We start from the raw sequence: 15,484 nt of genomic DNA, 5'->3' as shown, positions 1-15,484 counted from the left end.
GTTATTGTCTTCCGAAATGGAAATTATTGTCTTTGGGAATTTTTTTTTTTTTTTTTTTTTACGTTTACGCTTCCAAACGTTCTACAAAGTTTTCAATAGAGGTAATTTATACTTTTTTATATAAGGAACATATTTTGTAAAGAGAAAATGACACATATATACCATGTGTTTTAGTAAAATATCAAGTTTAACCTTTAGTTTAAAAAATGTCGAGTTTATATCATCTGTATAATTAAAATTAAGAGATTATACTTTTAAAATAGATAACAGTGACACAAATCTTCATTTTGTTGATTTTTCATTGATGTTGACTATAATATTTATATGTAAACCTCATTTTACCTTTATTCATTCGCGCTGCTCTATATGTAATTTATTTAAAAAATGAAAAAAAAACAAACAACAATTTCTGAATCGTGGAGAACGCATACAGAGAAAATGGATAAAAACTGACATTCGGTAGTCATAAAAATCACTGATTCGAGCGTGAAATCCAGGACTTAGAGTTGCACTTCGAACATGGAAGAAAGCCATCTCTTGGGAGGTATGAAGTTTATTAGTCTATTTCGATTTAGGGCTATTTTTTATTTCAAAATTGGGAATTTATGAGTTAGAGTACTAGTTTGGGGTTTGGTTCGGTTTCTTATATCAGAGTCAACATCAATGAAAAGTCAATAAAAGGTAGATTTGTAGCGTTGTTATCTATCTTATGGTATAATTTTTTAATTTGAAGTAAACAAAATGTACAAACTCAACACTTTTGAAAATCAAATGATAAAACTCGATATTTCTCTAAAACGCACAAGATATATATGTTTTCCCTTTTGTAAAAGGCTATCATTTTCTTAATATTTTGCGCCTAGCAAATTCATATTAACTCTATTAATTATTTCCATCTAAAAAAATTAATTATAATTAATTTCTAAATTTATTCATCATATTTTTTAATTATATCTTCTTGTTCGAAGTCAACCACCATAAAAAAAAAAGAGATTTGTAACTAATTAGGCCACTTTAAACATGTGATTTTGGATCTAGCCTATGTTTGACAATTTTTAGGGATATAGCCAAATGGCTTATGTGACAATAATTAAGGTCTGATTTGCCCTTATTTATTAATAAATTCATCACTTTTTCTCTCTTGTTTTTTTCAAATAATTTTTTTTGCATCAAAACTTCAAAAATTCGTATCTTTATCATACGAACTCGAAATTGAGTGATTTCAAATCCTACAAATTTGTGGCGTCTAGATCTTCAAAAATACACCCAATGTGTTTGATGAAAAATTATGTTTAATGCATCATATTTACATTTCCTTTTTTTTTTATAATTTCAAAAAATTTCCGCTATTTCCATATTTAAGGTAGATTTTTCTACATCTATGGTATTAAACATTATTTTTCATCAAACACAATGGATCTATTTTTGAAGATCTCGGCGTCACGAATCCGTAGGATTTGGAATCACTCAATTTCGAGTTCATATAAGATAGATATGGTTTTTTGAAGTTTTCATGTAAAAAAAAATGTAGGAAAAAAATAGGACAGAGAAAATAACGAATTTATTAATAAATAAGGGTAAATAAGACCTTAATTATTGCCACATAATCATGTTGGTTATTTCCCTAAAAGTTGTGAAACATAGGCTAAAAACAAATTTCATAGTTTCATTTTGGCTATTTCGCTACAATGCCAAAAAAAAAAAAACCTTATGAGTGGAATCTGATGTTATTTATATTTCTTTTATTATGTACATCTCATTGTTTATTTGACTGATAGGAATACGTATTTATGAAATTAAGAGCAAGCAAATTATTGGTTTATTGCTTTGGTATGGGAGGACTTGTTCTTAAACATGATTGTTTCATTTTTTGCCTGATATTCTTTTGACGAGTTCGGCACAACTTTCAAGGAAATTTCGCACTCAAAGAAATCTAAATTCTTGCCCTATGTCTCGGTAATAGTTGTTTTTGGATGTGAAATTTGCCTATTCTGCAGTCAGATGCAAAGATAATTGTCCAAGCTTTGAAGAGACATGTTTTCTTTTTCGACTCTAAGTCTTTAGTATCTAGTTTTTTTTTTTGTCTATCTTTCACGAATAAGGTCGATACAAGTTATAGGTTGACCAATTGAGCGATCTATAATTTAGACAACTTTTACTCTTTCTTTAGACAATTAACTCACGCGCCTATGGAGGAAATCCCTCTATCAATAGAGTAATCGTACATTATATATAACTAGTTTTAAGTTGTGCTCCCCGCACAACGCGCATATACATATATATATATAATTGAATGTACATTTAACTATATATATATATATAATTGAATGTACATTTAACTATATATATATATATATATATATATATAATTGAATGTACATTTAATACTTTTTACGCCATTTGTCTAAAAAACAGTGGGCTATTGTCCCAAACGGTTATTTCATTAAGTTTTTGGGAGAAGGTTGTGGAAAATGTGAAATTTTATATAAATGTAAAAAAAAAAAATCTCAAAAGCTGAGTTATAAATAATAATCCAAAGCGTATAGTGGAAATAGTCGAAAGTAACCATTTTTCGTAATTTTTTTTTAATATTAGACGCTGAACTTTCCAATTTTCATAAATAATCGCTATCATTAACAGTTAACCAGATTTTAATAATAGTTAACCAGATTTCAATAGTTATTGGCTAAATTTCAATAACAGTTACTGAGATTTCAATAGTTGTTGACCATATTTCAATAACTATTGACCACATTTCAATAACAGTTAATCATATTTCAATAACAGTTAACCAGATTTTAATAGTTGTTGACCAGATTTCAATAATTGGTGGGGATCCCTAATTGGTGATCAGCTTCCAATAATTATTGACTAATTTATGAAACATGAGAGTATTTTTTCTGAAAAAAGAGAAATAGTTACGAGTGAAATGTTTTGAAAATATGAGTTAAATATGAAAAGCCAAGATTATTGGATACGTTGTTAGATCGGAAAGTATATTGCCGCGGATATATGTAAAACTATAAAATATGAATAAAAAAAAGTTAGCTCAGAGTTTACACTTTACATTTGATTTTATTTATAGTAAAATAGAGTTTGAAATAAGAGAATACGTGCGTCAGTAAATATAAATGAAGAAAAAGAGCAAAAAAGTAAAATTATTTTTTGTTGTCAGAAAGAATGGAAATTTTGTTAATAACTTCTTAGAATTTGCCCCATATTTAAAAAAAAAAAAAAAAGTTCCTTGAATAATCAATTGTTGGCTGAAATATCTTAATGGAATTCTCATTTAATTAAAAAAAAAAAATTATACAAAATATCCATTTAAAACTTATTGATTAGCAAAATAGCCAAGGACCAAGGTTTCAACTTTTCAAAAAAGTAGCCAAATTTACGTTTTTCAAATTTTTTTGACAGTCAAGATTAAATTTTTTGACGATTATTATAAGCAATTTATCACTTTTAAAAAAATTTATCATGGGTTCAAAAAAAAATTTGAAACCAATTTACTGCACATTTTGGCTATTTCACTAAATTAAGACAAACTTTGGCTATTTTACAAATTTATAATTTTAAATTGGCTATTTAGCTACATCACAAAAAAAAGGAATAACCAATTATTGAAAAAGCATTAAATGTATTGAAGAAATTAAATACAAAATTAAATAAAGCTAAAAATAGGTTAGTATATTCGCGAATTGAAATGTAAATTATTATGAGTTAGTCCACAAATTAGAGTAAGAAAAATATAAAATTTATAAAATGGACAAAAAGTACCCAAAAAAATTAAAATTTGAGAGGAGGCTAAAGCTCGCTCTTGGCTGGATATAGCTTCTTCCTTGTCCACAATACAAGTGCAACGTGGTCAGTGCTACAAACATGTTGATAAACATATAGTTCCAAAAGAAAATGTTCGTAAACAATTTACTTTTTTTTTGTAAACATTTTATGTTGCTAAAATATTGCAACGTGGCCTCACCGCTCTTTTAGTTAGAACGAGGTATATAACCCGCGCGTTGCGGCGGGTTATATTGTATTTTTTTAATTAGCAAAGGGAATTTGATAGTTTTGTGTTTTTTTATGTGTATAATTTTTAAGCAATTTGATATTTTTCTTGTGCCGTTAGGCAACCTTTTTTTAGAATTAATTACATGATATGTATATGTAATTGGACCAAAAGAAGAGTCTACATAATAGAGATATCTATTCTTAAAGAAATGCATTATTTACATCCAAAAAAAGATTTCTACGGTATCGATTTCTAAAAGAAATATTTCTCATACACACATATATATACATATATATATACATACATTACACATGCATTATTCCATTAAGAAGAGTTTGACAGACATTTCAAAAATGCTCCAATTTGTTGGGTTGACTTCCGCGACTGCAAAATTAAATTCAGATATGTACTCAATTCTTATAAGTATCATAGATTATTCAAATTATGTGTGTAAACAATTTAGAGTGGGATAGTATCTTTGGCTCACAAATCCAATATGAATCTCTAAATTTTCAATATTGTTCTATTACTTTTGGAGGACAAAATAAGTGTATATGTAATTTTAATGTCCAGAATTGTGAGGACTAAAAAATAGTATACTTGAAAAAAGTTATAGCATACCTTTCAAAACATGGAATATTGTAGCACATTCGAGTGCATTCCAGAAAATCCAAAATGAGATATCTTCAACTATATTCAGTAACACATAGTCATTCAAAAATTTATTCATAATCTTATATTGCATACTTTGTTTGTAAAATATGAAGCTGCTTTCACACACACACACACACACCCAAATAAAAATAAAAACGAATTATATTGAAGTATAAATAGAGCGATGTGGAAGTACCTTTTTGGAGTTTATGCATTGCTTGCGTTTACATTTTCTGTTCTTCATCTTTTGTAGTCAAAATCTACTGCATTTCCAAACTCTTCACCTTCTCGGGTATATATACACATAGATATGTTTTTATATCCTTATTTTCCAAAAGAGCGATACATGCCAAAAAGTTACCGTTTCTTTTTTTTCTTCACCTCTTCCTGTTCATCACTATAAGTTTCAATATAAAGAGAAAGACATAAGGAATTTATTATATGTATTTGTAGTAGTTTTTTTCATTTTTTTTCATAAATAATAGATATTTACCTGGAAAACTTTCGCTTTAGAGATGATGATGGTGTTTCTCTTTCAGGGCTGCGTTATAAAATAAAGTTAGGTCAATGAGTACTCAGGATTGAAAGAAAAAATATTACAAATTTATTACCTCGGACTTATTTGCCTTGATTTTGGAATCTTTTGGATTGAAGTTGGAGTGGTTGAAACTGGGAGTTCAATTGTGTCTAGAAGCTGATCTTCAAATATTTTAGAGACAATGATACTCGTTGATGCTCCGTATGCCTTTAAATAAACTTGGAAAATTTTACGTTGGCCTTTAAGTCGTTCGATTGCTGGGGGAATCACTGTTTGATCAGTGTAACCTTCATCTAATGTTAGCATGGCACACGATTTCTGTATCAAAATTTGAGCAGTTTTTCCGAAAAGGGTTACTGTTGTTTCTCCGCTGTCATCTTCGATTTTAGTGTTCAACCTGTACCTATATTATGGATATATTCATGAATACATTGAAGTTGAGTTTCTTTTCTATTTGATTAATAATAATTATGAATAATTGGTACATACCATGGTACTGGGAGAGTTTGTAGAAATGCGTGATCATCACACCACCATGTTGTTCCTGAAGGTTTGACTGTTTTGTTGCAAGTGGGGCATGCATTGTAATACCAACCTTGTGCTGTATCAAAATTTGTGATTGTAGCCTTGATCGTGCATTTAGCACTCTGTAAATTATGAAAGATATGTAATTTTTAGACTAACGTTGTTGGAATAAAGAAATTTAAGCAGAACTTGGTTAAATTTTAAATGACGTACCGGATCAGCATTTTTAAGCTCGCTAATTTTCTTTCTATTTTTTGTTTTTTGCTCGTCTGTGGATTCAACTACTTTTGTGGCTGGTAGAAGCTCAATTTTTTTCATCTTGTTGGCAAATCTATATGTGAACAAAAAAAACATAATAATGATATTAGTTATGTCATTATACTAAATATTAATGCGGACTTGTTTATCACTAAATATTCAATATGATTTTTGTCAAATAAGAATTAGTTGTGTACCTTGTTTTTAAAGTTTGAGTCTCGGGTAAACTTGGATCCACAAAGTATACTGAAGAAGATGTGATTGCAACATATGGCTTTCCTGTATAATAGTTTAATGGAAAAGTATAAATATATATATATATATATATATATATATATATATATATACATAAATTTAACAAAAAAAAAATATGTGGAAGATTTAAAATTTACCTAAGTATTGTTTGACTAACATTGCTGCAAAGACTGTGACTGTTGTTTCAGTAGTTGATTTATCAATTTCTTGATCAAACTCATGGGCTAGTGTCCCCCACAATGTCACTTGTAAGTTATCGCTTCTATAAAACACAACGGAAAATTAGAAAATTAATTTAAAAACCAAATATAAAGTTTGTAACTAATATGTAATTTAAATGTTATATATAGGTTTAAAATAGCATTAAGATATTTTACCTGATGTTTTGAATATTCACCGTCTTCCTTGATGTCGTCCTATTGTTGAAAAATGATTGTTCAATGGGGTGGACGCTAGTTAGAACTCCTATGACATCTACATGCAAATATATGCAATTCACAACAGTTTCAACGATTTTATCAAAAAAAGAATATCTATGTAAAAAATAATCACATTTACTATAGGGGATTACCAGTCAGAATACTATTGTTTTCGATTCTTTCGGGAAGATGGTCGTACTCAACCAAATTAAACTTGTGAAGTGGAATTGTTGGGACTTCTTCTGTAACAGTTGTGAATGTTGATGCTCTTGTTAATTGTAACATTGCACTATGAGGAACGGCTTTGTATTTGGACTTGCTCTGATCAACAAAAAACTTTCTTATTTCATAGACATTGCCTGTTTGTAATTTTGGTGCAACAATGTCTATATCCCGAGCTCGAACAGTTGCGTGTATGGTTTCATGCTATAATTAATTAAGAAAAAGAAGATAACTAAGTAAGTTTGTAAGCATAATATTTTCAAACATGTAAATACAAATATGTACTTACCTCTTCGTCAACCAGAATATAGTCGCTACTCATAACTCGGCCAGTAGTAAAATCTTTGTTTACCCAACTTCTACAAATCCTAGCAATGATTGTATCGTACTGTTGGTTTGGTCTTATCGATTTGATTGGCGTTGCCATTATCTGTTATTAATATATATATATATATATATATATATATATATATATATGAGATTATACATGTGATACTTAATCATTAAGGAGTCTTGGTTTTTATCTAATGTTTTGAACGATTTCTTTGTAAACAATATTTTTTATATGATTTGGATATTTGTCCATGGATTTATGGATTAATATAAACAACCCATTTGGTGACTTGACTCTTGATAAAGCTACATATAACTGACCATGAGTAAAAATTTCATTTTCTATATACAGACCAATTTTTTCAAGAGATTGTCCTTGACTTTTATTTATTGTCATAGCGTATGAAATTTTTACAGGAAATTGTCTTCTTTTTAAAATGAAAGGCCATCGTGATTCATGTACAGTCATTTCTATTCGAGGAATATATACTATTTCATTAGTATTATCTGAATTAATAATTCGGCCTTCAATTATTCTATTTGTTAATTGTGTTATTAATAGTCTAGTTCCATTACATAGTCCTAAAGATTGATTTAAATTTCGTAATAACATAATAGGTGTGCCTATTTTTAGATTTAATTCATGTGGTGGTAGTCCATTGAAATTTAATGTGTTTAAAAAGTCTTCTGGATATAAAAGATTTAGTTCCTCAATATTTCCATATGAGGGCAAAATTGTATCATAGCTGTAATAAGTTTTTAAATCAGCGGGTACTAATGATAAAATGTATTTATTTATTTCATCGACTGTTTTATTTTTAGGGGCTACAATTGTTCGATTCTTTAAATATTCAACGTCATTAAAATTAGTCAAAAAATCAGTATATATTGAATGGGAAATTTTTTCTATTGGATTTGAATCATAATGTAATAAAAAAATGTCTGGTATCTTAATCCATGTAGCATCTTCATTATCTAAATCTTTGATTCCTTCTATAGTACCGTCACCGATGCTTGAAATCCATGTAGAAAATTTTGTGATTTCTTCTTTTTCCTTTGGTGATATATTATGTCTCATGAGCCGCATATTTTTCGTCAAGGTTAAGATGTCAAAATGTGGCCATAAGTAAGAATTGGTTAAGGTTGCATCAATTATATGTTCTTTAGATCCCGATGTTATAATTGGTAAGATTTGGCGAAAGTCGCCACCTAGTACCATAGTCATTCCTCCAAATGGTATGTCAGAGTTATTTTTCATATCTTGTAATGATTTATCTAGAGCTTCAAAACAATATTTGTTATTCATTGGTGCTTCGTCCCATAATATAAGAGATGTTTTTTCAATTAATTTTGCTAATTGTGTTTGTTTTTTTATATGACATGTCGAGAATTTATCTACTAATAATGGTATTCTAAATCTAGAATGTGCAGTTCTTCCTTTTGGTAATAATAAAGATGCTATTCCAGATGATGCAACAGCTAACACAATTTCATTATTCGATCTTATTTTACTAATTATAGTATTCCATAAATATGTTTTTCCTGTTCCTCCATGTCCAGAAATAAAATATAATTTATGATCTTGATTTTTAACTGAATTTAGGATTTTATTGTAGATGTTTTCCTGTTCTTCAGTTAAATGAGAAACTAATTTAAGATTTTCTTCTTTTAATTGATTTGTATCGTAATTTAATTCATCTCTTAAAAGTTTGTTATTTAAATCATCAAGTAGTGATTCTCGTGGCAGGGGTAAGTTGTAATTTTTCAAAGATGATGAATTCATATTTAATATCTTTTCTAATTCATATAATACATAATCATGTAATTCATGTTCAGGTATTTGAAAAGAGCTATTGTTGAATAATTTACGAATTTTATATACAATATCTTCGGTCATTAGTTTCCAGTGTTTGTCAAATAATTTTATCGGATCATTTACATTACAAAATAAAAGAATTAAAACAAATAATTGTCTTAGTTGTGTTGATGTTGAGATAAATGCAGTTTCTAGAATTGAATCATTCCATTCTTTATCGTCACCTAGTAATCCTAGGGCATTACATGCGGCTTGAAATGTTGAATATTTGATGTCATTAACTATTTGTAGGGATTCAAAGCTAGTAGCTCCTTTTTTATGATTCAGTAATAATCTTAAATAATACAGCTCTCCTGAATTTGGATGGACATAATATGTTCGTCCAATTGTATAACCAGAATGTCTTGGAGTCCAAATTTTATCTTTATTGTTCCAAACCCATTTCTTTGGAAATTGTATATATGTAAGCGCTCTAGCTTCCTCACTTGATTTATTTACCGTCATCCATTCTGTTAAAGTCGTTTTCTGAATTCCGGGTTGTCTTAAAATATTTTCAAGATGTTGGTTTGAACGATATGTAATATTTTGTGTATGTGGTAAGTGTATTGATAATCGCTGGATAGATGGTCTTCTATGATGTATAGGATATTCATATAACCTCCATATAGCTTCGTAGGGTGTGATGTAACGACAATTAATATAATTTTTTATTTCATCGACTTCTGTGATATTTGTTTCTAACAAATTTTCTGAGCATATATTATTTTCAAGAATTGCTCTTATACGATCTGGTCCTTTAGTTAAATATTTGAATAAGTATTTTATAAGCATTGATTGCGAGCACACTTCAGTATTTATATGAGCATTAAATTTGAGACACAATTCTCTATTATAAGGCACAACATATCTATTATCTAATTTTATATTTTCTTTTTCTGAATAAATATTTGAACTTCTACGTTTATAATTGATAATTCCATTTTCATCGATCGTTGTTTCATTTATGATTTGTTTTGGAAATCTTTTAGAACACATCAAATTTTTCATACATGCAGCATTTGTCTTGGCAAGACCACATGGTCCATGTATCATAAATTCAGTAACTACATTATATCCTATCAAATCAACATTAGGATCTGGTATCTCTGCGGAAATAAATTTATCTATTTGTGAGGGATCATGTATTTTTTCATCGGGATGTAACCAAAATAAGAAATGACAATGTGGTAGTCCTCTTTTTTGGAATTCAACTACATTTAAATCAGCAATCACTTGTCCAAATATAGTCCCTGCTTTTATAGTTAGAAGTATTTGTTCTAATTTCATTTTGAATACTCTTGTTATAATATCAGGTCTGTCTTCTGATTTTTGACCAGGAATTAAAGATAATGCTCTTTTAATTTCTGGCCATTTTGGGTTACATGTAAATGTTATAAATAAATCAGGATTTCCATATTCTCTACAAATTGCCATCGCATCTTGATAATTTTGTATCATATATCTAGGACTTCCTGTGTGACTTGATGGGAGTATAATTTTTTTTCCTATTGTATTTGCATCAGTATCTCCTCTATTAATAGCATCTTGAATACCTTGATAGATTTCTGATCTTAAAGTTTGTTGATTTTTTCTAACAAAATCTAATCGATCTTCTTCTACAGAAGCATATGCATCAACTAAATATTGTTGTAACAATCTACCACTTCTTAATAGAGTAGTCTTTAAGTTAGAACGTTGTTGTAATTGATAACAGTATAAGCCTCTCATTGGAATTCTTTTACGTAAAGGTTGCGTGTCTAAATGGTTAGTAAATAATTTTAGATCAGTTCTATATCCATCTTCTCCGTAAGGAAACAATAATGGGTATTGCAATGCCATATATGAAGGGTGTAATTTTGTAATTCGTTGTAAATCATTTGATTTTGTTTCTACGATTATGTCTTTTCCTTTTTCATATTCTCCAATATCGCCAACTATTAATCCACCAATGTCATTTGATGTTGGTAAATCGTACTGATTAGAATCATTATTTCTTCGGCCTAAAAGCCGAAGTCTTATATGTGGAATGTTTGTTTCTTTGTATCTATCTCTTACTGTTCTGAAAGTTTGTACTAATATATTTGTTTCATCTAACATACTTATCAGCTTTGTAATAATTGATTCAGTAATTAATCTTGAAGACTCGTCGAACGATAATGTTGACAGTCTATTTTGGATTTCATTTTCTGTGTCATGTATATACAGTTGTGCGAATCTCGGAGGTTTGTCATCAGTAGGTAGTAGAGAGCCAAGTAAATGATGCACTTGGCCACTGATCTTAAAAATATATGGACCGTGAGAGTTATTTATATTTGAATCTATATTTGCACCAAAAGATGTAAAAGCTAACAATGAATTCAAGGTGCGGATATTCTTTTTGTAGTATGTACTTTCTATTTCACCGTTGTAGTTTAACAATTCATCTAATATCGGAGGGCTTTCTTTAAGCAAAGGTAATTTAATTTTACCTTTTTGACAAGATAGATTATATTTGGGTAAACTATTTTTGCTCGAACTTTCATCAAACCAGAAGAATGCACCACAATAATCGCAACAATATTTCCAGTCTCCCAAATCTAAATATGAGGTGTTCGATGGCTGTGCTACCTGTGGTGATATTATTTGCATTTTTGAAATTAATGATAATCTATTTTGAGTTTGATGAGATAAGGTTGATGTCCCAAAAGCAGGGTCTACACTTTCATTATTTGAGTTCTCAGTAGTAGTTGTGGTATATGTCTTAGTATTTTTATATTTGGTTTTTTTGCGATTTGGGTGACCAAGATGACCTAAAGATGGGTTCACACGTTTTCTACCCATTCTTTAAAGAAAAAAAAAAAATTAAGATAAGAAGATCATATCATTATTACTCTTAAAAGTTGGGGAACAAAATATATGTCCCCAGTTATAAACTATCACTGTACAAACATATAATACACAAATATAGAATTAAAACTATATTTCTAATGATTAAGGAGTTGAACCTATGGGGACGTATGAATTAGCAGTTGTTATTAATTAGACAAATAAAGATTATTATGATTCCAATTACTTAAATTTTTTCCTACATTTTGAATTAGATGCCTAATGATTAAAGAATTCCTATTATATGAGAATATATGTTTTGTTTATGAGTTTTAAGCATATAATCTTATTTGTCAAGCTGGTAGAGTTACATAGGACTAATTAATAATAAAACACAATTTCAACTTAAGAGCGAGCAATTATATAACTGAATATCGACTTACATGTACGGTGCGTGATATAGTGAAGTAAGCAACGCTATAAGATCAAACCTGAAAATAAATAAGAAACATAAATAATGAGGCCGTAATGTCAACCATGTCGAAATGAGACTTGGCAATATATATATATATATATATATATATATATATATATATATATATATATGTGTGTGTGTGTGTGTGTGTACGTAAAATTTTATAGCTTGATATCAAACTTCAGTTTCATGAGCTGGAAATAAATTAGAAACGCAAATAAATGAAGTCGTAATGTAACTGATATAGAGAAACAAATTCTACGACGTCTATATTTGAACATTAATCTTTTTGGTATTCTTGAAATAAAGAACAATAGCAAACCAATGAGGTCGTAATGTAACTGATATAGAGACAAATTCAACAACGTCTATATTTGAACATTAATCTTTTCGATATTCTTGAAATAAAGAACAACATATAGCAAACCATCAAACTGCCAAATAAAATAAGGGCCTATTTTATACTTTGTTTAAGATAGTCAAGTCGCTAAATTTTCATTCCATAATAATAACAGAACCATTAAACTGATATATATATATATATATATATATATATATATATATATGTGTATATATATATATATATAAGGGCTCACTTTATTGTACTTTATTTAAGATAGTAATAAGAGGATGCAGATTAAAACATTGCCGTTACTGACATTTTAAGAGTAGAAAAGGGAAAGGAATGAAAAATAAGGGTTTTCAGACATATATATTTTGGAAGTAATATACACATACACACGCATATATATATATATATATATATATATATATATATATATAATAAGCAAATTTGATACTGATTGGTAACTAATAAAAAGATGGAATTCTCAGTAAGAGATATTGACGCTTAAATAAAACAACACAATTAGCAGTAGAGTATGATACCTTCTTTTAGATGACAGTAGCAATTTTTTAGATATTCTCCGGCCTCAGATATCAAACTTTTGGAAGAGAGGAAGAGATTTATCAGAATTAAACCTACAACACACACATCCAATTGCCATTATTTTTATACTGTAGCTCAAAATGAACAACAATAATAATAAATAAAAAAATTACAGTACGGACTTCACAAAAAAATAAACCCATCAGTTAAGATGTTATGAAGTTTATCTTTCGAAGTTGAAAATGCTATTGACCATTTATATATATATATATATATAGTAGAATAATGGTAAGTAGTAAATAAACCTTGACAAAGATGAATGACTTGTCTCCGCTTTAGATAAGTACAGAAGATGGGAATGGTTTTTTTTTTTTTTTTTTTTTTTTTTTTTTTTTAAGGAAAAGAGAAGAGTTATATTTAACGGTATATATACGATGACGTAGTCGAAGGTGGTTCCTTAGAACCAAAGTCTGCGGCCAAAAAAAAAAAAAACACATCAGTCAAGCTCTTATAAAATTTACCAATTCAAAGTTGAATATTGTATATTGACCATTTAGAATATATATATATATATATATATATATATATATATATATGTAGTAGAATCACAGTAAGCAGTAAATATACCTTAACAAAGACGAATAACTTGTCTCCGCTGTAGATAATTACAAAAGAGGGGACTTTTTTTGTAAAGAAAAGAGAACAGTTATATTTATACGGTTATTTAGTGATGACAAACAGAGTAGTGCAGTATAGTATTTAATGACTGAATATTTGCAGAAGAGAGCGTAGGTTTTTTAGTTGGTTACTGATGCTTAGAGTGTAGTACGGTAATGGCAGTTTTGTAGTTAGTTGTAGTACGGATGAGAGACGATGTATTTATAGACATTCGAGATGGCAAAAATACGAAAGTAAGAATAGTTTCACCGATGACGTACGCAGCCTGTTTTTTGGTATTATTAGTGTAAAAATATGGGTGTTTGTGTAATGAGATGATAAACATGTAAGAAGTGAAATGATAACGGTGAAACGTGGATATTTGTGAAAGCAACAACTATCTCATGCTATACCCTAAGCTTAGCCCTCAATTGATTTTCTTACAATATAAATAATATATTGCCCAAGAGATGTTCGTAAAAAGGTTGTATGAATAGGGAATCGAGCTTCAAAGTTATCTGTTGTAGCCTCTTTTTTTTTAAATAATAATAAAAATAAATAGTTGTAAGGGAAAGAGAGAAAGAAGAGGCTGTGTGATTCATGCATATGATTCATGCATGCGTTTATATATAGTAGAAAATGTATATATATATATATATATATATGTTTATATATAGTAGAAAATGTATATATATATATATGTTAAGTTTATAGGAATAATATATCTATGCATTTTTTTACCAGTATTATCTATGCGTGTTCAAAGGCCACGTTTATATTCAGAGTCATTAAAGTTAGTCATAATACATACACGTGTAAATGCACATGCATTGGATAATAAAATTACTGGTCATAATAAAATATCTCATTTTGTCTTTTTTAAAAAAAAAGTAATAAGGCATTAAGGCTTCACAAAACTACTAAAAATTATTATGTGAATGCAGTTATTGTCCATTTTACGTACCTACCTAAAAGATATCACATATATAATATCATTCCAACTTACTCAAAATATCTATAAGATATATATGAATAATAAATTCAGAAGATAACTGATGATAAAGCTATTTTGTTTTTTTATCATACAGAAAGAGATTGATGATAAAGCTATTTTATTTTTTCTTAAATCACAAAAAGAGATTTTTTATACGGTTACTATAAGGATCAAAGAAACAGGTTAAACATTGCAAGAGAGATGTAACATTAACCAATAGAAAAAAGAATCGTGGGTCCCATTTGATACTGTAGTATCTACAGTATTAATGCACCCCGAATTAGTTATATAGGATAATGTTACGTGTAGTAATCAATATATAGTATGCATACATATTGAGTAACGCACATTAAACGTATAGTATAAATACATATCTTTTTTATGAATATGACTATCTATATGGATAATACTGTGTATATGATCCAATAAATAGTGAACCCAAAAGTTAGAAAAAAATAATGTGTTCTGTAATTGAAATTGAGGAAAAAATGAGAGTGGGAAAATAAAAAGACTAGTTTACTTTATTTTTCTTTTAAAAGAAAATGAATACAGGCAACAAAAATTTTAAACCACAAAAAAAAACCTTATGTGACATG

General features: G+C 28.5%; 3 protein-coding genes across 3 annotated transcripts; all 3 read right to left on the bottom strand.

The window, feature by feature from the left end:
• Window positions 1-3,804: 3,804 nt before the first annotated feature.
• On the bottom strand, window positions 3,805-7,307 carry LOC149402144 (replication protein A 70 kDa DNA-binding subunit A-like). The gene is made up of 11 exons (XM_089608250.1): window positions 7,170-7,307; window positions 6,811-6,979; window positions 6,617-6,713; window positions 6,377-6,501; window positions 6,182-6,263; window positions 5,940-6,057; window positions 5,691-5,848; window positions 5,275-5,604; window positions 5,157-5,204; window positions 4,631-4,693; window positions 3,805-3,871 (listed from the first exon to the last, which is right to left on the bottom strand). The coding sequence occupies exons 1-11, from the start codon at window positions 7,305-7,307 to the stop codon at window positions 3,805-3,807; spliced, it is 1,395 nt and encodes a 464-aa protein (XP_089464376.1).
• Window positions 7,308-7,400: 93 nt separating this feature from the next.
• On the bottom strand, window positions 7,401-9,537 carry LOC149402143 (uncharacterized). The gene is made up of 3 exons (XM_089608249.1): window positions 9,528-9,537; window positions 9,376-9,382; window positions 7,401-7,959 (listed from the first exon to the last, which is right to left on the bottom strand). Exons 1-3 carry the CDS (start codon window positions 9,535-9,537, stop codon window positions 7,401-7,403), a joined length of 576 nt encoding a protein of 191 aa, XP_089464375.1.
• Window positions 9,538-10,192: 655 nt separating this feature from the next.
• LOC149402142 (uncharacterized) lies at window positions 10,193-11,696 on the bottom strand. The gene is made up of 2 exons (XM_089608248.1): window positions 10,365-11,696; window positions 10,193-10,279 (listed from the first exon to the last, which is right to left on the bottom strand). The coding sequence occupies exons 1-2, from the start codon at window positions 11,694-11,696 to the stop codon at window positions 10,193-10,195; spliced, it is 1,419 nt and encodes a 472-aa protein (XP_089464374.1).
• Between the last annotated feature and the right edge of the window lie 3,788 nt (window positions 11,697-15,484).

This window comes from Urtica dioica, chromosome 3 (assembly GCF_054948205.1).
Source record: "Urtica dioica subsp. dioica isolate 48M chromosome 3, U.dioica_male_clone48M_v1_H2, whole genome shotgun sequence".
Classification (NCBI taxonomy): domain Eukaryota; kingdom Viridiplantae; phylum Streptophyta; class Magnoliopsida; order Rosales; family Urticaceae; genus Urtica; species Urtica dioica.
Note: the sequence above shows the minus strand (reverse complement) of the source record. Positions and strands in the feature narration are given on the sequence as shown.

Bases quoted from the DNA above. Each gene is read 5' to 3' on its own strand.
- LOC149402144 (XM_089608250.1), bottom strand. From the start codon at position 7,307: ATGGCAACGCCAATCAAATCGATAAGACCAAACCAACAGTACGATACA. The intron at 6,980-7,169 runs GTAAGTACATAT...TTTGTTGATCAG, and splicing joins ATATTCTGGTTGACGAAGAG to AGCAAGTCCAAATACAAAGC. The intron at 5,605-5,690 runs GTATGTACCAAT...TCCATAATATAG, and splicing joins CAAACTCTCCCAGTACCATG to GTACAGGTTGAACACTAAAA.
- LOC149402142 (XM_089608248.1), bottom strand. From the start codon at position 11,696: ATGCAAATAATATCACCACAGGTAGCACAGCCATCGAACACCTCATAT. The intron at 10,280-10,364 runs GTATTCAAAATG...ATTTAAATGTAG, and splicing joins GACCTGATATTATAACAAGA to TTGAATTCCAAAAAAGAGGA.